This window comes from Trichoplusia ni, chromosome 28 (genome assembly GCF_003590095.1).
Source record: "Trichoplusia ni isolate ovarian cell line Hi5 chromosome 28, tn1, whole genome shotgun sequence".
NCBI classification, from domain to species: domain Eukaryota; kingdom Metazoa; phylum Arthropoda; class Insecta; order Lepidoptera; family Noctuidae; genus Trichoplusia; species Trichoplusia ni.
In genome coordinates this window covers 349,612-374,856 of record NC_039505.1, presented here as the reverse complement: position 1 = coordinate 374,856, position 25,245 = coordinate 349,612, and the positions used below count along the sequence as shown (strand labels likewise).

Genomic DNA, 25,245 nt, shown 5'->3' with positions numbered 1-25,245 from the left:
TGTGTCCAACTGATGTTAGATATGAACAATAAAAACAAAGTGGTTTCTTAGGTTTACGCGAATGTTAGACATTGAAATGAAACTACTTTTACGGATTTTATCGCGGTTTAATTTAAGATTTTAGTTCCCGACGTTTCGAAACCTTTGCAGGTATCATGGTCACGGGCAGACTGAGATGGCGTTCGTCTTGACAGTATATGTTGCTCGTTCTACCTACATATTTTAATTAATTACTTGTGGTCCAACCTACGCAGTATGAGTGTTAAAGAACACATAGCCGACGTCAAACACCGCCGCTCAACGAAGTCTGCAGTCGCCGAACATGCTGAAGGTTCCAGCCATTACATTAGATTTGAACAATCACAGATCCTCGCTAAAGAATCCAAATTCCTACCTAAGATGTTTCGCGAGGCTATTTAGATTAAAAAACACCCTAATTTCAATAGAGAAGATGGCTGGAAGATATCACCTACTTGGGACCCAATAATAAATAAACTCAAGGCCCAACCCAAGAGCAGCGCTGCAAGACATCAAGACACAGTGAGCTCATACTGCGTAGGTCGGACCACAAATAATTAATTAAAATATGAAGGTAGAACGAGCAACATATACTGTCAAGACGAATGCCATCTCAGTCAGCTCCAAAAATATATAATACAATATTACTTAAAAAGTTATTTTGACGCCATCTAGTCGTATTTATCAGTACTTGTTAGAGTCGCAAAAAGTTTGTTCGAAGGAGCGCACAATTCTTCATGGTAAGTACATTTTTTAAATTTTAAGTGGTTTTATCTAATACTTGAATCATATAAAGTGCATGACTGTTATAAGGTATGATAAACATAATGTGTGACATATTTTTTTGTTAATTTGTATTTATTTTACTATTGTAAACTCATTAATTCATGCCGGTTTCTTTTGATTTATAACCTCTAAAAATTCAATACAGCTGTTAAGTCCAGTTTGGGAAAGATAGGGTACTTATGTGGGGCAAGACGGGGTAGGTACCCGATCTTATCCGCTGAGTTGTTATTCAGTTTTAATTGAGATTGCATTCAACATTAATTATTTTTTTATAGTACAGTTCCAAAAACAGTAAAGTTGTCATTTCCTGATGCTTAAATGGCTACATCATTTAGCAAACACTCCACCTCCACCAACTGCTACAACCTCATGTCTCAAGCAGGCAACAGTAAATGATTCTATAGATAATGATGCATTCCATCTGGTTAGCCCGAAACAGTTAATGCCTTATTCGCGATTCGCCGAAAAAAGACCAAGACAAGTTCGAAGAAGGGGAAAAGCAGCTATTATTACTGCTTTTCCATATAAAACACAATGAGAGGAAAAACAAAATAGGTAGAAACTAAAACCACATGTAACAAACAAAAAGTAAATGACAAAAATAACTATAAAGAGAACTTGAAAAACCAAAAAAGCGAAAAGGCACAGAAGGAGAAGATACAGAATGTCTATACTGTCGCGGCTTGTATTCCGATTGTCATACTTGTATCACTTATCATACTTGAGGCAAGTGAGCGTGTTTGTGCAAGAGTGGAAGATAGCGATGACGAAGCTGAACATATCTGCCCAGTTTGTGAAGACGACGACGCTTAAGTACTCTATGCCCCATCTTACCCTAGGGGGATACCCCATCTTACCCTATAGGTGGGGCAAGATGGGGAGATTTCGTTATTTTTTTTAAGTTGGTATTTCTTTCAGAAGAACTTTGATTTTTTTATTTTGACTGATTATAACTTAAAGAAGAAAGCCTGATTATTTAATTAATAAAAGTTCTTACAGCGTGCAATTAAAAAAGATGGGTTTTATTTATGAAATACCTTAAGGTCCCCGTCTTACCCCACCTTCCCCTAGATTTCAATTAACTAAATATACAATGTATATGCCTATCTATACTTCTATACTAATCTATCTATACTAATATATAAAGCTGAAGATTTTGTTTGTTTGAACGTGCTAACCTCAGGAACTACTGGTTCAAATTGAAAAATTCTTTTTGTGTTGAATAGACCATTTATCGAGGAAGGCTTTAGGCTTTATATCATCACGCTGCGACTAATAGGAGCGAAGATACAATGGAAAATGGGGAAAAAACAGGGTAGATATAAATAATAACTTATATCTTATAACCAAGCGGACGAAGTCGCGGGCAACAGCTAGTTAAATGTAAGAGACGAATTGCTAAGCTTTTAGCATATAATTTACAATATGACACTGGTACTAATAGGGTCCTTAAGATTTTGGATTGTGTGAGTAGTATTACTAATACCTCTTTTGACACATCTAGTAGTTTAAACTACAAGATGGGACAAAGGGTGGCCCTCATTAATTAAATGTTGTGCATCAAAACATGCAGGGTCTCTCCGGCAAGGATTTAGAATTAAGTTTATTTATAGAAAACTATAATGTTCAGGTTTTATGTTTGACTGAACATTGGTTAAAAAACCACGAAATTTTTATGTTGTTTTAATTTCGATGGTAATTCTATACGGATCTCTTATTATTTTCTCAAATACTATTAAATGTAAAGAACGATCAGACATTGTTAGTCTTTCTATCGAGCGCACTATTGAGCTGTCTTGTGTTGAGCTGGAGCGATACATTATACTTTGTGTGTATAGGCCCCCCATAGGAGACTTTCATGTATTTGAACCGATGTTAGAGGACTCTCTTAATAAAATTAAGTCGAGCAGGACGTGCTTATCATAACTAATTACTATCTTATTAAATATCTTATTCTTTACGAGGCATTCCTATCGTCTACTTATCTTAACATTATCAATACTGACTAATCACTACGTGATCATAGACCACACCACATCACCCTTCCAAAGGAAAAAAAATGCACACTTTTATTTTTCCTTTTACAATATAACTTAGTCTTATTTTTATGCACTACTTTATCTACATTCGACTTATCCTTAATAACAACATTTGGTGATTCATCCTTGACAACCACAAATTGTCCGTCATATACACAATCTAATTTAGTACCCGTTTCATTTTTAATTACCACCAAATCACCTTCTTTATAAGTTATTGGATTTATATTTCTATCATAACACTCTTTCCTTAATATTTTACTAGCTACTAAATTTTGCTTAGCATCAGCTTGAGCTCTTTGTAATCGATACTTAAATTCTAAAGGGTAATTATCAAAATTATACAATGGTTCAACACTTGCTCCTTGTAGATTACTTGGTAATCTGCATATCTTTCCGAAAACTAATTCATAAGGTGTTTACTTGGTTAAGGTATTAACTGTTGTATTATATGAAACAAACCAATACGGAATCCAAGAACTCCATGATGTTGTACTGTTATTTGTTTGTATTCTCAAATATGCACCTAAAGTTTTATGAACGTTTTCTAACGATCCTATACTTTCGTGATGATACGCTGTTGATGTTTTTTCCTGATTCCCAAGATACTACACAATTCTACCATAACTTTTGAAATAAATTCAGAACCCCTATCTGTCGCAATCATCATCTCAGCCTATCGCCGTCCACTGCTGAACGTAGGCCTCCTCCAAAGAGCGCCAACCATCCCGGTCTTGGGCAGCCCGCATCCATCCGCTGCCAGCCACCTTCTTCAAATCATCGGTCCATCGTGCCGCAGGGCGTCCTACACTACGTTTGCCTAAACGTGGTCTCCACTCCAACACGTGTCTGCTCCATCGACCGTCTGTCCGTCTGCAGACATGCCCGGCAGTAACTTTGGTTCTCTGGCGGATGACTTCGTTAAGAATTTTATCCACCAGAGATACCCCGAGCATCGCTCTCTCCATCGCACGCTGAGCAACCTAAAATTTATGGACCAGGCTCACGGTGAGTGTCCACGTTTCAGCTCCATACGTCATTACGGGTAGGACGCACTGGTTAAAGATCCTGGTCTTAAGGGATTGTGGGATCGACGATTCAAAGATATGACGTAGCTTCCCGAATGCTGCCCAGCCCAAACGTATTCTTCTGCTCGCTTCCTTCTCGAAGTTGTGTCGCCCCAGTTGGATGGTTTGGCCAAGATATATGTATTGTTGCACAACCTCGAGAGCAGCGCCATTTACGACCACGGGTCTCGGAAGAACAAGGCCATTGTACATTACTTTAGTTTTATTTAGGTTCATTCCGAGACCCACACGTCGCGAAGAATCGCTTAGGCCGTTCTGCATCAGCTCCAACTCCTGCAGAGATTCCGCCATGATGACTAAGTCATCTGCAAATGTCGTCCTCCAATGTGTTTGTAAACAGTTTCGGAGAGATTACGTCTTCTTGTCTTACTCCTCGACGCAATTGGATTGGTTTTGTGCTCTGGTTCCCTATTATATTTTCTTCTTAACTTTTTTAGGAGATTATTGCAATGGTTTCTATACCTCTTAAATGTCAGTTTGGCAATTTCTTTGTAAGGATCATTTCGTGCCTTTTTCTGTAACTCATTACGATTTCGGATACATCTTAGAAGACCTTGAGTAATCCACGGTTTCAATATGCGTTTACTACTTGGGATGGTACTAGTTCGTGTATTAGTAGTCAATGATTCCGTGATTTTTTCTATTAGAGAGTTTGTAACTACACTTGGATCATCAATAAAAAGAAGTTCAGATAAATTTTTGTTCTGCAAATATAGGAGAGCACTGTGAAAATCTATGGTTGTTTTAATTTTATCCCGATTGATTTTGTTTTTTGCTTTTGCCAAAGAAAGAAATGTAGTATAGTGGTCTGTAGTGGTAGTACGCAAAATAGCTATAAATGCAGTTGTCTTTTTCGGATTAATTTTTAGCATAAAATTATCAAGACAATTAAATTCTCTAGTGGGTAGTGTATGTCCAGCCAGAATACCGTTTGAAGATAACATAGTAACATAATTTATTCTGTTTTTACGCTCGTAGTAATGTTTCGTTTCCGTGGGTATTAGGTTAATGTTTATATCTCCTGTGACCACAATGTTTCTTTTTTGTACGTTTAGAGATTCCAGATGTAAATTTAAGGAGTCAATAAAGTTGTCGGCGCTTAAATTAGCAGGAGACCTGTATATACCAAAGACAATGTAATTTAACACGTCAATTTGGAGACAAGATGCATTTAAGAGTTTAACTTCTGTTCAAAATCAAAATCAAAAAGTTTTTATTTCAAATAGGCCGTATCTCAGGCACTTTTAAAACGTTATATTACTGACTCTAGTTGCACGGTTCCAAAGTGTCATTCTTATGGAGAAGAACCGGCAAGAAACGCCATGAGTTACTCTTTTCAAAATAAAATTTTACAGTAGCATTTTACATTAAAATGAATGTCTGCAAAAACAGCGTAAATTAGCAAAACAAGTATCAAATAGCAAAATGATTATGATTTTCTATAAAAACTGACCTCCAGAGAAGAAAAAATATAAAAATAAAATAACGTTACAATGAAGTAGTAGTTTTGCTGAGGTTTACACTGTTGATACATATACAAAGCATATTTCACAAAAAAGGGAAAACAATAATAATTTTACATAATCTAAATATGTAGTCCTAATCAAATCCTTAACAGGAATGTCAAGGCATGTCATAGCTTCTATGAATAGAGCTGAGGCTAAACTAATAGTAGATAACAAGGGAAATAAGATAATGATCTAGTAGACCGCCAGGGAGACCACATGTACAGAGATAATACTAAGTCCACGCGCGCTTATCATTTATATAATCACTAATTTTATAGTACGCTTTCTTTACCAGCATAGATTTAACGGTATTTTTAAACTTATTTAATGGTAAACTGGTTATAGTATCTGGCAATTTATTATAAAATCGAATCGAATCGAATGTTACTTTATGTTTTAAAGATTTTTTTACATACGCGACAACTCCATCATGTTTATTTGAAAGGCTTGTAGTATAATAACAGAAGTAATTTTCCATTTGTGGTTCCGGTTTATTTATGTTAAGTTGGGATTCCGTTAATATAATAATGTCTGTTTCAAATTTAAGACTGGATAATGTAAGTCATCAAAATTACAGCAAGTGCCTCTAATATTCTGGGAAACTACAGTAAAATCGTTTTTTTTAATAGTTGTATATTTTTCAAGATCTATACAGTCGCACGTGATTTTCTTGTAAAGTTCTTAGTGATTCACATACGGCAGTCATTATTTAAACAATAAGTAATACTCGTCCGTTTTAGCCATTGCGTTATATGTGTGTAGTGGGATGGTGTGATGTATGTGTTTGTTTTTTTGTGTGTTTGAATTTATTTGGACATGTGTTTTAAGAAACAAATTTTAAAAATAAAGTTATAAAACAAAATTATAAAAGGGTAAAAATGTTGAAAATTAAGGATTATTATTAATGCTATCGAGATCGTGCACTGCTTTGATTTGCACGCGTTTGTTGTCATTGACTCGTAGAAAAACTGCTGTACGAAAAATCCAGCAAGTGTAGCCATTTTCTTTAGAAAATTCACGGATCTGAGCAAATAATTTGGCGGCCTTTTTTGTGACACTCTCAGACACATAGATAGGCGTCTTTTCTCCTTTCAAGCCAAGATGTTCCGTATGTAGCTTGTCACTTTGATGTTTATCCTTGTTGAATTTTTTCACAGCTGTTAAAACTCTTTCCTTCCCAAGTACTGTGGAAAACTCAGCAATTATAGTACCCGTGCCATTAAATTTTTCATGTGGCTTTATTCTGTAAATATCTTTAATGTCACTCTCCTTGAGCTCAGCATCTACAATCTAGCCCATCTTAGAGATAAAATTACTGAGGTCCTCTTTATTTTCAAATTTATTCTGTTCGGAGATCAGTTTTGGTACACTTCGGATTTCAATTGTTGCCGAGCAACTCTTCCTTTCCAAATAATCTCCTCTTTCCTCCAGTGCAATAATCCGCTTTTTGTCCTCTTTCTTTTCATTTTGTAGCGAGGAAATCTGGTTCAGAGCAACGTCGTACTTCTCTGATAAGAAGCTGATACTTGCCTTAATCTCTTCCTTCTGCTTTTCTATTGACGCTTGCAGCTCCTGGAAGCGTAAATCTTGTTCCTCTACTAGAGTATTAAATAGTGTACGCATTTCTAGCATAACATCACCCACACTCGCAGCATCCGTGGTTTTAGCCTGAGGAGGGGTTCTTAAAGCTCGTCTCTTATTAGTCCTACGGGACACATTCTCGTATTCATCTTTATTCTTTTCCATATCCGGAACCGATTCATTTTGTAGGACAACAACTGGCTCCATTGGATTTTCTGTGTCTTTTGGTGGTGGACCTGCGTCTTACAGACATAGCTGGTTTAGATCACAATCACTCAGGCTAATTAAGAAGTTATCACCTAGAGAACTCTGGAATGTCAAATTAGATGCGTGAAACGGAAGTGGGCAGTGCTCTAGTTCCTTATTTAGTATGTCCCTGGAGCGATATCAGCATATGACAAATGATGTCAAACAATGACAGGTGACATTGACGGTTATCACTGACAGAAGACACTGACAGGTGACAAGGGCAGAAAACATTCAAAATTTGCTGTCGCCGTTGCACATTCGCTTATTGGCGGATGGTGCGCGGTGGTTCGTATCCTTTGTGCACATTAAAGAGTTCAAAGTTCAAATCTCGCGCAGTTTATAAATTTTACCGTCAATTATAAAGTTTCTGTTGGTGTTTTGGGGGAGATGTAGTGAGATGTTATTTCACTATAATTTTAACACAGTTTATCACTTGCTCACTTAGGTTTATAATTTTATTTTAAGAGTGCTCACTTTTTCCACTAATTTACAATTTTAAATACGGCAAGAACAGAAAACGCGCCCGATCACTGTGACACCACGAAGGGAAGAGCAGCTCGCATACATTTCTTTTGAGCTTCAAAAGCCGTTTCTTTGTTGGTCGAAAAACCCCAATATACACCGTGATTTTTTAGTCGTCTTACAAAAGTAGTCCAGTTAAAGTATCCAATGACTAGAACACGTTCACGATAAAAAAAATAGGTATTTATGAGATTTGAATAAATTTAAAATGCAATTCTTATTCAAAATTATGATGCAATTCGTAGTTTTTTAGAAACACAGCACTGTCGCGAGCGCGGTCCGAGCCTTGTAACAATGGTGAGGGGCGCGAGCGGCGGCGTTTTGATCATTTTTAAGAGTATTTTCGGATTTCTCTTGTTTAATTTTTCTTCGTACTTATTATCTTAGTTGATGATAAAAAAATAATAATCACGCCTAGTGGTATTTTACGTCAGATACATGAACTGGGCTCCTTTTGTAAGACGACTAAAAAATCACCGTGTATATATAGGTAATGAACAGTAATGTATGAGGAGTTACTACAACTATACAATGACCTTGGTAAGATAAGATCATATTTAATAAAAATAGGGCTAATTAGACGAAAAGGTGAGATTCTTTTGAAAAAATTAAAAGAGGCCGATAATTTACTGTTTATTTTTTACTAGCTTGTGCCCGCGACTTCGTCCGCGTGGAATAGTGACTTCCGGCAGAAAAGTATAGATAGCTGTGTCCGCGACTCCGTCAGCGTGTAACTCCTTGTGTATTAAGTTAATGTATTGGTAATATTTATTATTATTATTTATATTGGTAATATTGTTTAGATCACGTTCACATAAGGCTTAACCCTTTATAAGACACAGAACTTAAAAATATTTATAGCTTTTAAACTTTATAATCATGTGTTAAGGTTCAAATTCTGGTGGCAATATAAGTACCACTGCCTTATAAAGGTAAGGTAAAGGTACCTATAAAACGAAAATACTTTAGTGCAAAGCTTCCGGGTAAACTATATTGAAAGTTGACCCGTCCGGCACGTGAACATAAAGACTTTTAGAACTGCTAACACGGGAAAGAGCAACATACAACTGACCATGTGAGAAACAACTGACACTGAGATCTACTCCAGCAACACGAAAAGTCTGCCCTTGAGCCTTGTTAATTGTCATTGCATAACACACCGATACTGGGAATTGCGTCCTTTTAAATTGGAATGGAAAATTATTTGGTATTAAGGGTATTCTGGGAATAAAGACGGTTTCTCCTGCACCGCAACCTGTTAAAATTTGAGCCTCGATTATATTTTGTTGCAACTGGGTTACTTTTAGTCGAGTTCCATTGCAAAGTTGTGGTGGTTTTAAATTTCGGAGCATAATAATCGGTATCCCAATTTTTAAACAAATTTCATGAGAGGGAAGTCCGGGCATATTTAAAGAATTTAAAAATTCTATCGGGTAATTAGTGGCTTCTTGTTCATCGACCATTCTATTTATTGATCTACATATAAACTTTGCTTTCCCCCTGTATATTCGACAGTATTTTGTTATTGATCTCAGATGCCTGGTCATTGCGAGGAGTTAAAATAGATCTTTCGCATAGCCAAGAATTGTCCCTATTTAATATATTTGTTACGTCACCGTAAACCGACGATATAAGATGTGGTTGAGATTGCACCATACAACATAATTCAGGCGTCAGTATAATTTTTCCTTGGTGTAGTTGTGGATAGGTACCTTCACCAATCTTTAATAATGTGTCAGAAAATTGACTATCATCCGGGTTATCTCCAGTTCTCACTCGCATATTTATAGTCAAATGCACCGATTGTATATCTCGCCATAAATAAGAGCTTTTCAGGCAAGCCCTAACCTCATCAGCTCGGGTTCCCCGTGGTATTACCGGTAAGGTTTGTCGGAAATCACCACAAAATAAAACCGTGATACCGCCCATTGGTCGATCATTTTGTCTTATATCCCTTAAAGTTCTGTCTACCGCTTCTACTCCTTTTCGATGGGCCATCGTACATTCATCCCATATGATTAAACCACACTCGCGTAATACCTTAGCTTTGTCGCTATTTCTTGAAATACTACAGGTTGGATTTTCCGTGCGATCTAAATCAATTGGTATTTTAAACATACTGTGAGCAGTTTTACCTCCTGGTAGCAATGTTGCAGCTATCCCTGATGAAGCTACGGCAAGCGCAATTTTACGCTGATTTCGAACATAAGCCAATATTAATTTAGTCAAAAAGGTTTTTCCAGTTCCTCCAGGTGCATCTAAAAACCATATTGTTCCCAAATTATTTTGAACACTATTGCACACGCGGTCATAAACTGAACGTTGTTCTGCAGTCATCATTGGGACACCGTTTTCTAATGTTGTCAGCAGTTCCGTTAAATTGTAACCAATCTCTGCGGAATATTCCCTATTAGTTACCTCTCCGACTGAGGTTGGTGTTGGCAAACCATATTCACAGAGTGATTTACCGCCTACTGCTGTTAAGTCATCCTGAAGAGCCAATAAACACTGATTTATAGCAAGATCACGGACGTTATCATTAGTTGTGCCTTCATCATTGTGAGATATATTCCTAAGAAAGTCTTCTGCAAGTTTTTCTTTATATTTTTCCCATAATTGTATAGCATCTGACAAATTACAAAATGTTAGTAATGTTACAAATAAATGGCGTAACCATCGTGGATTATCACTAATACAGGATTCTGCTAAAGCGTCATCCCAATGCTGATCATTTTCAAGCAAATGACGCGCTTGGCAAGCTGCTTGATAAGTGGGATAAACAACATCGTCTACTTTTCTCAAATCTATAAATGAGGTTGGTCCTCGCACGGTATGTAATAATAATCGCAAATAGAAACACTCAGCGTTGTTAGGATGAACGGTGTACACTCTACCAAGAACATGTTCTTTAAAAATACCTGACTCGCCATCTACAGGCCTGCCACGGCGTCTTCGATTAAAGACACCCCGTTGCTTATCGTAGGTATAATACGATGGAACTTCCTCATACAAAAGAGATTTTGCAAAATCATCAGTTTGGCAAAGTCGAAAGAATGCTAATAAACTTGTTTGTCTAGGGTTCTCTAACCGTTCTGTGACATTTTCGGCGTTGAAATATATACGTTGGCCGCCTTCAAGATGAACATCCAGATGAGTCACAGGTGGATATCTTTCGTGAATGTTGAAACTTAAGATCCGCCACACAGCTTCTGAAGAACTTATATATCTGCCTGACTGAAATCTTGTAACTTCATCATGTTCATTTCTCAAAGCAAATGTAGCTTGGTCACTGCCCTTATTAATATACTTACAAATATATTTTATTGACTCTACACTATTACACATTTCAACATTTATGTGAGCTTGAAATGCTCTGGACAACACAGGAGAATACGGAACGACCCACCTATTATCTAAAGTAACTTGTTGTCCAGACACTCGCTTTTCAACAGTAAAACCATCATTATCTCTTGAACGGCGACGATATAATGGGTATCCATCATGTCCTGTTACAGTGCCATCCACTAAGGCTTTTGGATATCTTTTAGTGCAACGACCGTCTTGCATGCAAGGAGAATTCCCGTTAAACGAACCACATGGACCATGTATCATATGAGTTTTAACAATGTCGTATAACACGGGATCTGCAATCGGACTTGGAATTTCAGCACTGATTAAACTGTCTACATCATTAGGTCGAACCTTATCTTTTAACCAAAGCAGGATATGTGCGTGAGGTAAGCCGCGTTTTTGCCATTCAGCACTATACATATAACACAATACTTCTCCAAAAATGTTATCTTTGGTAAGTAGATCTATCATTAATTTTAATTTTAAATGAAAAACTCTTGCGATGATATCATGGCGGTCATGCGGTGCTTGACCCTCAAGAAGCTCCCGAGTGATTTCATCCCACTTAGGATTGGCAGTTACAGTAATAAATAAGTCAGGACATCCATATTTTCTTACGTAACAAAAAGCATCTTGAGTACGTTCGTGCATGTACCGTGGACCACCAGTAAAAGAAGAGGGTAAAATAACTAAACGGCCCATATTTACCGTATCATTATCTTGCTGCATGACGTCGCGAAGGTGTACGTATTCTTCAACGCGTAGCTGCCTTTGATTAGATCGCAAGTAAACTAATCTTTCGGTTTCAATTTTTGCGTACATGTCTACAATAAACTGATTGAATAAGCCACGAAAACGTTGAAAGTATACAAACCTATTCCGTCTTACTTGCAAGTGGTAACAGTAAAATTGAAGGCATGAAATCTTTTTATTATAATTAGGTGCGCCTGTACGCGGATCAGTTTGGTATAAAGCAAAATTATAACCATCTTCCCCTCGACAGTATATCAAAGGATATTGCAAACTGTCGTAAGCCCTGTGGGTTTCATAAATACGTTGCAAACGATTATCTCTGGAACGGATAACGATATCACGCCTATCACATTCCTGGTCGACCAATACCACAGCAACTTCATTCGTGGATGGAGCATTATAACGCCCAGGGTGTTCCTGAGTTGGACGCCTATCGGCATTTATAACAATTTTATAATTGTTATCATCATCTCGAGGAAGAGCTTCTAATGCCGATTTAAAACTGCACACATACGAATTAACCTGATGCAACATGTTCTGAAGTTGTGATATGAGTTCAGTATTTAAATTCGGGAAATATTGATTTCTTATATTCGACTGTTCGTTGTAGTCGGATACAAAATATATTCGAAGAAACTTAGGTTGGTTTTCAGGCAAAAGGGACCCTATCAAATGGTAAACCTGACCTTGTATCTTAAAAGTAGGCATGAAATGACCTTCTGAGATTTGTTGAGCGCCAAAGGATGTCATTTGAAATGCACTATTATAAGTGCGAATATTATCTAAAAACTGTTTAGATTGTATATGTTCCCCTAAAAGTAGTGATTTCAAAGGTTCCGGTGGGTCTTCGAGTGAAGGCAAATTTATTTTACCTGTAGAACAACAGAAACCAGCTGACTCCTTACTCCACTTTGAAGCATTACAAAAACGACATACCACGTTCATATCGCCTATTACAGAAGATGATCCATAATCAATTGTGAGGTTATAAGCAAACCCACTTTTATATTTGTCGGACCAAGCCACCGAATTTCTAGATTGATCTTCTATGTGTACATCTAAGTTATTAAGGCTATGTCGAAATCTGTCTGCAGTAAGACGGGCCTCTCGCTGTTCGTCCGTTTCAAGAGACCGAATATTTTCGATTCTTAATCTTTCATTAGACAAACTTACTGATCGTTCTTGTCTCAAAGAATTATAATATTCGCGTACCGACTCTAGTCGTTGTTCATGCTCATGTGCGTCTTCGAGAGATCGAATAACATTATGGTGCACCCTATCATTTGTCAAACGGTCTTCATATTGAGTTAAAGTTTCAGATTCTCGAGATAAAATATGACGTTCGCGGTCAGCTGTGAGACGCAATTCCCTCTCAGTGTAGGTTTCTGACTCGCGAGACAATATATGACGTTCGCGGTCAGCTGTGAGACGCAATTCTTTCTCAGTGTAGGTTTCTGACTCGCGAGACAATATATGACGTTCGCGGTCAGCTGTGAGACGCAATTCCCTCTCAGTGTAGGTTTCTGACTCGCGAGACAATGTATGCCGTTCGCGGTCAGCTGTGAGACGCAATTCCCTCTCAGTGTAGGTTTCTGACTCGCGAGACAATATATGACGTTCGCGGTCAGCTGTGAGACGCAATTCTCTGTCAGTGAAGGTTTCTGACTCGCGAGACAATATATGACGTTCGCGGTCAGCTGTGAGACGCAATTCCCTCTCAGTGTAGGTTTCTGACTCGCGAGACAATGTATGCCGTTCGCGGTCAGCAGTGAGACGCAATTCTCGTTGTGACGCAGTTTCAGCATCTCGGGATAACACATGTTGTTCTCGGTCAATGGTAAGCCTCAGCTCTCGTTGAGAAGAGCTTTGAGACGCCCGTGATGTAGCTCGTCTCGCTCTGTCAGCTGCTAATCGCATCTCTCTCTCTGGAGAGCTTTCATTGGCTCGAGAGGTTGAGGCACTAACTCTCATAGAGTTTAACCGATGTGCTCTTTCCTCTGCCGATTCTTGAGAACGCGCATTTCTCATCCTTTTAGCATCTCTCGAATTTCGAGATAAAGATGGTCGTTTTTTAGGTGGCATTGTGTATTTTTAATCGACGGTAACTGAAGCTACCTTACACTTACAATTATATATAGTTATTATGTAATAATTACGAAAATAAACTATTAATATAATAAAACACTACCAATTACGAAAATAAACTATTAATACAATTAAACACTACCAAAATAACTAATATAATAATAACGAAAATAAACTATTAATATAATTAAACACTACCAATTACGAAAATAAACTATTAATTTAATTAAACACTACCAATTACGAAAATAAACTATTAATTTAATTAAACACTACCAAATTACGAAAATAAACTATTAATACAATTAAACACTACCAAAATAAATAATATAAAAATTACGAAAATAAACTATTAATATAATTAAACACTACCAATTACGAAAATAAACTATTAATACAAATAAACACTACCAAAATAACTAATAGGTGTACCTACTACTAATACTATTAATCTAATACCTATTATATAAACTAACAACAAAACAATTCTAAAAATAAAGTATTCAAAGACTAAAAGTCGTGCTGATAAGCACGGTTTGCAAATAACAATTATTGATTGTCAATAAGGTCGAACAGTCTGAACGTCTATTCGCATCAACAGCCAAATATTGACTCTGTATTCACGCGCGATTTCTTATTATTTCATGTATAACTTTGGTGTTTCTACACCGATTTACATGATTCTTTTTTTATTGAATAGGTAATAATGTTAACTTTTTTAATTGGGGATGAGTGATAGTGTTGTAAACGTTAGAGTAGACAAATACAATCAGAAATCTCCGAATTGCTAAGCTATCGGGAGTTTCACGTGTTATTGTGAGTCAACCATAAAAGTTAGACATATGCTGTCGAGGAATATTTTTTATATAATTTTAGGGAGAATATTTCCGTCATACATGATTTCTATGTAGCTTTAACCTATAAGCCTGCACACGTGACGGAAGCTTAAAAAATGGAGTAACTTACCCCGTTTTCCCAATATTTCCCTTCACTGCTCTGCTCCTATTGGTCGTAGCGTAATGAAAAGTATACTATAACCTGCCCAAGAGTATGAAGAATAATTGTGCCAAATTTCGTTAAAATCCGTCGAGTAGTTTTTGTTTCTATAACGAATATACAGACAGACAGACAGACAGACAGACAGACAAAAATTTTACTGATTGCATTTTTGGCATCAGTAGCGATCCCTAACCACCCCTTGATAGTTATTTTTTAAATATATTTTATGTACAGAATTGACCTCTCTACAGATTTATTATAAGTATAGAAGATATAGATATAGACTAGCTGTTGCCCGCGACTTCGTCCCCGTGGGTAGAAGATATAAGTTATGATTCATGTATACCTGCCCGGTTTTTTTTTCACATTTGCCGTTGTATCTTAGCTCCTATTAGTCGCAGCGTGATGGTTTATAGCCTAAAGTCTTCCTCGATGAATGGTCTATTCAACACAAGAATTTTTCAATTTGGACCAGTAGTTCCTGAGATTAGCGCAAACAAACAAACTCTTCAGCTTTATATATTAGTCTAGAGTATAGATTAACCAATTAATTACACATTGAAGGGAATTTTTAATGTCACTTTCATATTTATGTTTATCTTTAGATGGGATTATGAGTGTGCTATCATCGGCGATTAAAACAGTTTGATGATCAGTACATTTTGGCAGGTCATTAATATATATAAGGAACAATAGAGGACCAAGGACACTACCTTGTGGCACCCCTCTAGCTATTTTCCTAGCTGATGACTTGTATGTAACTTCAACCTTTGACTTTGGACATATTCTATTTATAATAGTAACCTGTTGCCTACCGTTGAGGTATGGTTTAATTAGTTTCAGGGGGCTTACTCTTCAAGCTAATTTTAATTCCAATTCAAAACCAATGCGATTCCAATGTCAATTTTGCAGTCACGTGATCTGGTACTCTTGAATACAATATTGTCAGCATTGGATTGAAATCGGGATTGCCCCGAGATTGTTTTGTTAGAAGTGAAGTTAGCTACGTTACGGGCCGCTCGAGTGTTGTTCAAGTCTTGACGATTAACCGGTAATAGGTCTTTAAAATGCTATATCTTTTTAATAACAAAACTGATTTATAATATGTGATATAAATAATTGTTAATTTAAATAATTTTAATGTTTCCAATGCATTGGGTGTAAAAAAAAAAAAAAATTATTAAATCAACCACGGCTTTGGCTGTATGCGGAAGAATCGTTGCCTGCACTGTTTAAAAAATGTCAAGTGGCGCGTTAAGTTACCAAATTTTACTTTGATGTGGTACTGTGAGTGGAGTGCGAGTTAGTTGGAACATTAAAATTGCATTAACTTCCTTTTATTATTAAAATAATTTGTGTCCGTTAAGTTACTTAAATAGGTAAAAGTAAAGTTTTAAAGAAGTGGTAAATAAACATACAATTTTACTGTATTGCTGTATAGATAAACGTTTTTAATTATTCATCAGTAAAATATTGTAATTATTACCTGATACATGGTTAATAAAAGTATTCTAATTTCAGCTATAATGACGAATCGACCAACGTATTCTCAAATAAAATGTTTGGTGGAATTCCTGGAGCAAAATCCAGGCATAGCCAAAGGCTTGCTTCGGACCACTCAAGCCAAATTGGAAACGAAGCGAAAATGGGCAAGCTTGGCAACCTCCTTGAATTCTATTGGAGGTGCTAATAAAGATGGTCAAGGCTGGGCTAAGGTATTAAAAAAATCAATTAGACATTAGAATCACTATTATCAGGCAGTAATTAAATAGCAAGTAATTTCATTAACATTAATGCATGTTTTAGTATTGGGCTGAGAAGAAATGTCGTTTGAAGAAACAGTGCGCACAACTCTCATCTTCAATGAAGCGCACTGGTGGTGGGACAGTAGACAACTTGCCAACATTATCTGCTCTAGATAAAAGGGTGGTGGCAGTGATGGGTGGACAAGAGTTTGGGACTGGCAACTCAAGCTTGGCAGTCAATCCATTTCCTGAATTGGTATGTCTATAAAATTTAACACAACTGTGATATTTATTTAATACATTATATTTTATTTATGAAATAACAACAACATATCATTTTATTGTTTCAGCCGAGATCTGTTGGTACAGAACCACAGGTTGTTGAAGAAGAGGTAAGCCACCATGACGTCATGGAAATGCAGTTCGAGCAACCGGTGCATGTTTCCCCTATACTTGGCACATCACATAGTGAAATAATACCAGAAACCATAAGTAAGTCTTGACGCGATATGATTCTAGTGCTAATTTTGTATTTTTCTTTCCTATTCAAAGAGTATACTAAAATAAACCTTTGCATAGTTGTGATTTGTATTCAAGAAAAGGATACACTCCAAATACCTTTAGTCAGTCACGCAACCCAACTTAAGTGTGTAACATTTGAAGTGGTTTGGCACTTATCACGTTACGAGCTATGGCATAAGGACTTGTTTTTTGTAACAACAGTTTGACACTACTTGAGTAAATTTATGGAGTTTCTATTTTTTTTATATATATTTCAGTACCTGTGACCACGCCACTACCGACTACGCCACTGTTGAGTAACTATCTTCCACGACGGCGACGCCGGTCTTTAACTCAGAGGCAGGATACAGTGACGATGGAACGGTTTGCCATGATGGAAGAGCGGCGGATTGAAGCCGAAATGACAACAGCCCAAGCATTAATTCAACTGTCGCAACAAATTGGCAATATTGCAAGGGCTTTTACATCTATAGCTACAGCAATTTCAGACGTAGCCAGAAAAATGCCAGAATCTTAAGAAAGGCATCTTAACAAATTTTTTTTCAGCAAAGACCTCCCTAAGATTTTTTTTTATGTATTAAACCGTAAAAATACTAAACATGCTAGTTAAATGAAGATTCCCAATAAGTTCCTAATCAAGCAAAATGTTCATAAAAAATATACAAAAAGTTCTTCCTAAAACGCTGCCAGCTGTTGTCTCTAAAATAAATGTATAAGGTATAGATTAGGTTATAGTAGGTAATTAAAAGATTTATTTTATTAATGGTTGTTTTCTTAGAAATTGCTAATTTATTTCTTGAAGAACAACATTTACAATAATGACTTACATTCTAAAAAGTTCTTATTTTACCTATTTAATAATGTTTTGCAAAAAAATATCAATTGTTATTAAAAGTAGGACACTACGGAAATATAAATAATTATTGTTAATGATGCATATATTATATAGTATAGCATATATTTTAATCTAATTTTATTTTAATACTACCATGCAAAAATAGTTTGAAACAATGCTTTTACACCTATAATAATATATTATAAACCTACCTACTTAGCTTTCTACTTAATCTGTTGTATAAAAAGGGCCCTTAAAACGTAAGAATCTATAGGCAAATGCAAATTTAGAGGTAGACATTGTGCTGCATACTGTATTGTTTCACCTTTTGTTAGTAATTTAAAATTAAGCATTGCCTGCTGTTTGACTATTATATGTAAAAACCTTTATAAGGTACGATGAGAACCTTATAAAGTTTTAGGCTACCTTCTGCTTGCCCACAACTGCTGAACTAAAACATTTCGCTTTTCGATGCCTTGTCTTAGTTCAGCAGCTGTGCTGCTAGTTGAGTCTTGAGAAGTTACAGTTGGGTAATCATTCCCATATTCTGCTGTATATGCTGCTCATCTTGGTCAAAATAAATCCTATTGATACACATGTTGTGTAAAACACAACAAGCATTAATTATTTTGGCTGCTACATCAGGATGATAATGTAGAACCCTATGCCCGATTAAGCACCGCCACCTGTTTTTGAGGACACCAATGGTACGTTCTACGGTATTCCGTGCAGTGCAGTGTAACTTGGTGTAATATTCCTCAGGGGACCCTTGATGAGCATCTACAATAGGTGTCATCATGTATTCCCTCTGGGCATACCCGGAATCACCTGCAAAGTAAAATAACTTAAAATGTATTCACAATCAACAAAACTACAATCTCAGATTAACTATTTAAATAATTTACTTGCCTAGTAAAAATACAGTTTCCCCATTATTATTTAATTCAATTAAATGTTGTTTCACCGGATGCTGATTCCAGACGAAACTATCATGTGATGCTCCTCCAAATGAAGCATCTACTGACAGTATTCTTAAGTCTGAATCAGCTATCTGAAAATATATAAAACAAAGATATTTAACTAATTTCATAAGCAATGAATGATTCAGTAATAACCAAAAATATTGACTAACAATCATAACATTTCTTGAATGAAAATGTTTGCGATTAAAAAATCTCTCTTCATTTTCTGATGGTCTAATTATGGCTATATGAGTGCCATCAATGCATCCTATAACAGATGGTATACTGAATTTTTCAAAAAATCTGAAACAAGACATGTTACATAGTTACTGCTATTGTAAAATCAATGCACTTTGAACATAAAACATTATTAAGTTCAATAAATGAGTTGGGTATTTCTCATTACCTACCTCAGTTTTACAGCATCTCTTTCACGACGAGTTTGAGGAAACTTAATCCATTTCCTTTGTATTAAGGGATGGTTAAGAGCTGCTGTTACCTCTCGAATAGAACGAGAAGTAGATTGCTGACTCATTAGGGTCCCATAACTGCCTCCAACTAGCCTTTGGTAACTCCCAGTAGCATAAAAGGACAATGCCACTAAAACCTATGAGATAAGTACTAAAGTATTAAGCTATTGATCTTGTAAACAAATGTCATGATAACATTGCTAGGTCATGCATCAAATGGAACTTATTTACTTACCTTATATTTTGGTAACAAATCACTTCTTCTCTTAGGGGATTGCATAAAAGGCTTTTATGTTTTCAAATATTTCGTGAAACAAATCCTTGCTCACCCTATAATTGGCTTTAAACTCGTTTTCATTCATCGAAAACGCTTTCTCCGTATAACGCATCATCCGACGCTCATCTCGTCTTTGTTTCAGTTGTTTTTTATGGGAATTTAACGAAACACTGTACATTACCGCTAATCGTGCCGTATTAAACACTTTTTATCGAAAGAAAACCACGTAAAACACAAAACAATGTCTTAAAAGTTACTCTTTAGTAATTGGAAAAATCACAATCAACATTCAATCCCACCGTAATATTGGCGCAATAAGCAGCTGTCAAAATATACTCAAGAGTACCGTTTAGCGCCCAATCCGATTTCAATTAGTTCCCCATAATGAACACGCAATTTCAAACCAATGTGGCGCTAGCATCGAACTCAAGAGTGCGAAACGTCACAATTCCAATGTCGACCGATCGGAATTGAAATCAAGAGTAAGCCCCCGTTTCCTCTGATCCTATATCGCTCTAGCTTGCTCAACAGTATTTCATGGTCCACATAGTCGAATGCTTTTGACATATCCATAAATACTGCTGCAATGGGTACTTTATTATAAACATAAGTAATAATTTTTGCAAATAATTCAAAAACAGCCTTATTAATTCTAATAAATTAAGCGCTTGAATAACGGATTCCAACTGAACTTTTTTTTTTTAATCTAACATTCGACACACAGTATTACAAACTAAAAGATAGACCGCCCACTGATATAAATGAGTGATATTGTCGATACCAAAAAGACATAAAATAACACCCTTACTTATCGCAATATCCACTATTATAGATAAATATAGTTTTAATCTAAACAAATTATGCCAAGAAGCAACATAAATTTATAATGTTTTGCTGAACATAAACTTTTTGGTAAAATGTCAGCTGGCATATCAGCTGTTGGCACATATAGCACTTTAACAATTTTATCTTTTACTAAATCACGACAAAAATGATATTTGATATCAATGTGCTTTGTCTGTTTATGAAAAACTGGGTTTGCCCACAGCTTCTGTGCATCTTGGTTATCATTGAATATTCTAATTGTGTACATCTTATTGGTTATTACATATTGTAATTCCTTAAGATATAATGCTTCTCTACATGCCTCAGAAAGGCCAATATACTCTGATTCAGTACTTGAAAGGGCTACACATTTCTGTTTCCGACATTCCCATGATCGAACACAATCAGATAACAAAAAACACATACCAGTATATGACCTCCTATCTTCAGAGTTAGAGCCCCAATCAGCATCTACATAGCCTATTATTTCTAAGTTAGATAGATAGATAAATAGAATACTCTTTATTGTACACCATAAGAAACAAACATTTAGGTCAATACAAACAAATATGATGAGTACAAAAGGCGGTCTTATCGCTAAAAAACAATCTCTTCCAGACAACCTTTGGATGGAATTGAATTAACAGGGTAGTTAATGGCGTACATTAAGATAAATATAATATAAACTACGTATACATATTATTAGAACATAGAATAAACTAGGTAAATAATAACAGTGATAGATATTAAAAAAATAAAATTAAATAATAAAGTTTATGAGCATTCCGACGAAGTCTTATTGGAAGCCACTTGAGTTTTATACGAAATTCTGAAACATGATCATACTTGCGCAAACCAAATATGAATCTTATACAAATATTCTGAAGACGTTCAAGTTTATTCAGCTGGTCCTCTCTAAGATCAAGATAGCTGGCATCAGCATAGTCAAGAACAGGAAGAAGAAGGGATTGTGCAAGCGCAATTTTTGTAGCAGTGGGTAGGAAATTCCGCAATAGTCTCAAAGATCCTGTAGACGCAAATAACCGCCTACTGGTTTCCTGCATGTGCGGTTCCCAAGACATTCTACTATCCATATGTAGCCCAAGGTTCTTCACTGTGGGACTAAAGGGAATCTGGATTCCGTCGAAAATAACTTGGGAAGGTGGAACCAGTCTATTTTCGAGACCATTCGTGAGCTACCTATGATAATAAGCTGAGTTTTTAAAGGGTTTATTTTAAGCCTATAACACCTACTTCACTCAGCTATACGTGATAGGTCTTTGTTGATATTTCCAATGGCTTCTGATAGCAGACACAAAGGAGCCTGTGAGTAGATTTGAAGATCATCTGCATAAAGGTGATAGGAAGAAAGGAGATTGTTGGCGATTGCATTTATAAAAATAGCGATAAGTAATGGAGATAAAACGCCATCCTGCGGCACACCAGCGGTCGTATCGCACCAGGACGAACATTTATCGTCAATATGAACACGCTGCCGCCGCCCATAAAGGTAACTGCGAAACCAGTCAATGGCCGTTGGAGATACATTAAGAGAGCTAAGCATACCGAGCAAAATGTCGAAATCAACGGCGTTGAAGGCATTACTAAAGTCTAGGAGAGCAGGAACCGTTAATTTCCCATTTTCCATGCCCAGCCTGATGTCATCCGTAATGTTAACCAAGGCTGTCAGGGTACTGTGATCAGGGCGGAAACCGGATTGGAAAGGATTAAGAAGTCTATTCTTGGATAGGAATGAACTTAACTGATTGAGAATAAGACGTTCTAGGACTTTGGATAGGAATGGTAATATGGATATGGGACAATACTCGGAAAAGGATTTATTTATTATTTTACGGCTGACATAGTCACTTCCAACTGCATCAGAGGTAATGGATGCAATGCTCTTCTTAACATCACAAGCGGCAAATTGACTAAAGACGAAGGAAGAATAATCTGGGGTTGGAACACTAGAAAGAGTGTTTAAAGTATTTAGTTTTGTTAACCTATCAAAATTAGGAGACGAAGAGAAATGTTGGTTTAATGAGTCAATATTGACATCCTGAGAAATATTTTCATAGCGTGATTTTCCAATCCCCATTGATCTTAGAAATCTCCAGACCTTAGCCGGATCTTCGCGTTCAACTGATGCGTAAATATGGTGGCGTTGAGCGTTCCTACACACCTTGTTGCAGTGATTTCAAACATTAACATATTTCTCCCAGTTCGCACGATCAGAGTACCTCGACTTGGCTGCAACCTTTTTGCCCATTAATAGCTTTATTTCATCGGTGAGCCAAGGCGCATGTAGATGCCTGACCTTAACTGAACGAACTGGAGCATGGACGTCGTACAGAGCGATTCGATTTCGTGATAAAATCTTTACCTTTTCATCCATGCCTGGGGAAGAAAGTAATGGCGACCAGTCAATATTAGCAGTATCCTCACGAAGTCTCCCAAGATCTATGCCACCAAAATTACGCTTCAGAAGAATTCCTGACTTTGCTTTAGGAGGACGGATTTTATAAGAAAGAAATATAAGGTCGTGATAGGAAAATGCATCAGCCGTGCATTGGCCGTGTTTGGCCACAGGTGATCACAGGAAGAAACAAAAATTAAATCAAGAAGTGAGGGAGTGGAATGAGGAAAATGATGAGTTGCGTTAAGAGGAAGTATTGAAAGATTGCAAGAATTATCAATAGAATTAAGAGACACAGATCGGTAATCAGTTTTGAGAAGACAGGTGTTAAAATCGCCCATGATTATAATGTGACTGTATGAAGCCCGCTAGATCCCAATGATCCCCCCATGCCCGACCCTAATCCCCAATCCGACCCCAATCCCCAATCCCTAGACCTATTTTCCTACACTCCCGTTGTAACAGCTCCTTTGTCGTCTTTTGAGGCAATGGAGACTCAAACCTCTATTAAACGCAAACGCCCAATTGAAACCAAAGAAAACGACACGAACACCGAGGACTCAGTATCTCTGGCATCGAAACGTGATAGAAGCTCCGCACCGTCACTCATAACTCGGTCGAAATACACAGATACCGACGTTGCCCCGATCATAGTATTCGTATCGTATGCAGAGGTGGACCCTAAGGCGGGTTCAACTATGCATCCTGTAAGGTTTGGTCAGTTGCTGTTAAAAAACAAGGTAAAAAATATTACTGAGGATGGCATAAAAAAGGTAGGTAGGAACCGTATCTCAGTGGAATTTAAAGCCCCAGCAGACGCCAATGCTTTCATGGACAGCAGTTTCCTCAAAAAAAAGGGCTATGTAACATTGATCCCTACTTTTAATATTACCCGCATGGGCGTAGTAAAGGGTGTCCGTCAGCAGACTGGACGGATCTAGAACGCTCGGGTTACCTAAAATCCCTTACAGGTTGTGAAAAGATTTTTAAAATAAGGCGGTTAAACAGGAAGGTTACCAATGACGGAAAAGCCGAATGGTTACCCACTTCTTCAGTGGTTTTAACTTTTGATGGGAGAGTTCTTCCTGAACGTGTATTTTGCTGTCATAATTCACTTCTTGTCGAGCTTTATAACTACCCCACAATTCAATGCTTTGGGTGTTGTCGGTATGGCCACACCAAGACCCAATCTAGGTCCAAACCACGGTGCTTCCGCTGTGGTGGAGACCACTTTGGTGAGGGATGTTCAGCAGACGAAACAACCTGCCTATTTTGCGAAGGACATCATCTGGCCACCAGCCGACAATGTCCAGAGTACCAAAGGCAGAGAAATATAAAATCCTGCATGTCACAAAAAAACCTGTCATATTCTAAGGCAGCAAAAATATTCCCACCAGCCAGAAAGTCCTTTGCTGATGTTGTTGCATCAGCTCCTTCCCCCCAACAGTCTCTCCACTCATCCCAATTAGCTCGTCCTTACTACTCTCACCAAACACCCACTACCACATCTTACAGGAAAACTGTTTTCCTGCCCCCAAAATCCCATGCTCCCCTCTCTCCAGGGTATGATCGTCAGGCCCACCAGAATATCCTGAATAGTTTTTCTCTCCCCACTCCCGCCAACGGCTGTGCCCTTCCCAACAGCCCCCTTCCCACTGAAAATATCTCAGCAGTAGAGCAAATAGTAATGTTGCTCACATCTATTCTCACATCCTTCCCCTTACCAGACCACGTTGCCAATAACTTGATCCACCTCTTTTCCAACCGCAAAATTCCATCTCCTGCAGTGGAACGCCAGGAGTGTCTTACCAAAAAAATCATGAGGTCACTCACTTTGTAAACCTTGACACTCCAGCTATCTTTGCTATAGCAGAGCAGAGCCGCTATACTCATAAATAATTCCTTCTCCTTCTCTGCTGCTCCCCTCTTTCCCTACCCCCCCCCCCATGGAGATGAGATCAATGCTGTAGTTGTTAACATGCAGGGCATTGATTTTATTTCTATCTATATCCCATCCCCGAATCCCACCTGTCTCCAATACGTCAAAAGTATTTGTACCGTCCAAAACCCCACTATAATCTTGGGTTATTTTAATTGCCACCATGTCCTTTGAAGTCAGGCTCTGTGTTGTCAGAGACGGCTGGACAGAGAAGAAGTTATGTGGACCTTGCTATTTATTCAACCAGCCTAACGGGCCAGCGGGAATGGCAGCAA

The 25,245-nt window shown here is 37.2% G+C and overlaps 2 protein-coding genes across 3 annotated transcripts; one reads left to right on the top strand and one right to left on the bottom strand.

Annotated features, from left to right (window-relative positions):
- The first annotated feature begins 16,279 nt into the window (after positions 1-16,279).
- Positions 16,280-17,973, top strand: LOC113506061. Its single transcript, XM_026888919.1, has 5 exons — positions 16,280-16,358; positions 16,501-16,694; positions 16,786-16,980; positions 17,075-17,216; positions 17,504-17,973. The coding sequence occupies exons 2-5, from the start codon at positions 16,506-16,508 to the stop codon at positions 17,761-17,763; spliced, it is 786 nt and encodes a 261-aa protein (XP_026744720.1). The 5' UTR covers positions 16,280-16,358; positions 16,501-16,505; the 3' UTR covers positions 17,764-17,973.
- A 262-nt stretch (positions 17,974-18,235) lies between these two features.
- LOC113506088 (putative nuclease HARBI1) lies at positions 18,236-20,277 on the bottom strand. 2 transcript variants are annotated; one of them, XM_026888947.1, is made up of 5 exons: positions 19,749-20,277; positions 19,454-19,650; positions 19,214-19,346; positions 18,991-19,132; positions 18,236-18,909 (listed from the first exon to the last, which is right to left on the bottom strand). In XM_026888947.1, the coding sequence occupies exons 1-5, from the start codon at positions 19,791-19,793 to the stop codon at positions 18,602-18,604; spliced, it is 825 nt and encodes a 274-aa protein (XP_026744748.1). In that variant the 5' UTR covers positions 19,794-20,277; the 3' UTR covers positions 18,236-18,601. The 2 variants fall into 2 exon arrangements, with proteins under 2 accessions (XP_026744748.1, XP_026744747.1); XM_026888946.1 differs by having other exon boundaries at positions 18,991-19,346.
- Between the last annotated feature and the right edge of the window lie 4,968 nt (positions 20,278-25,245).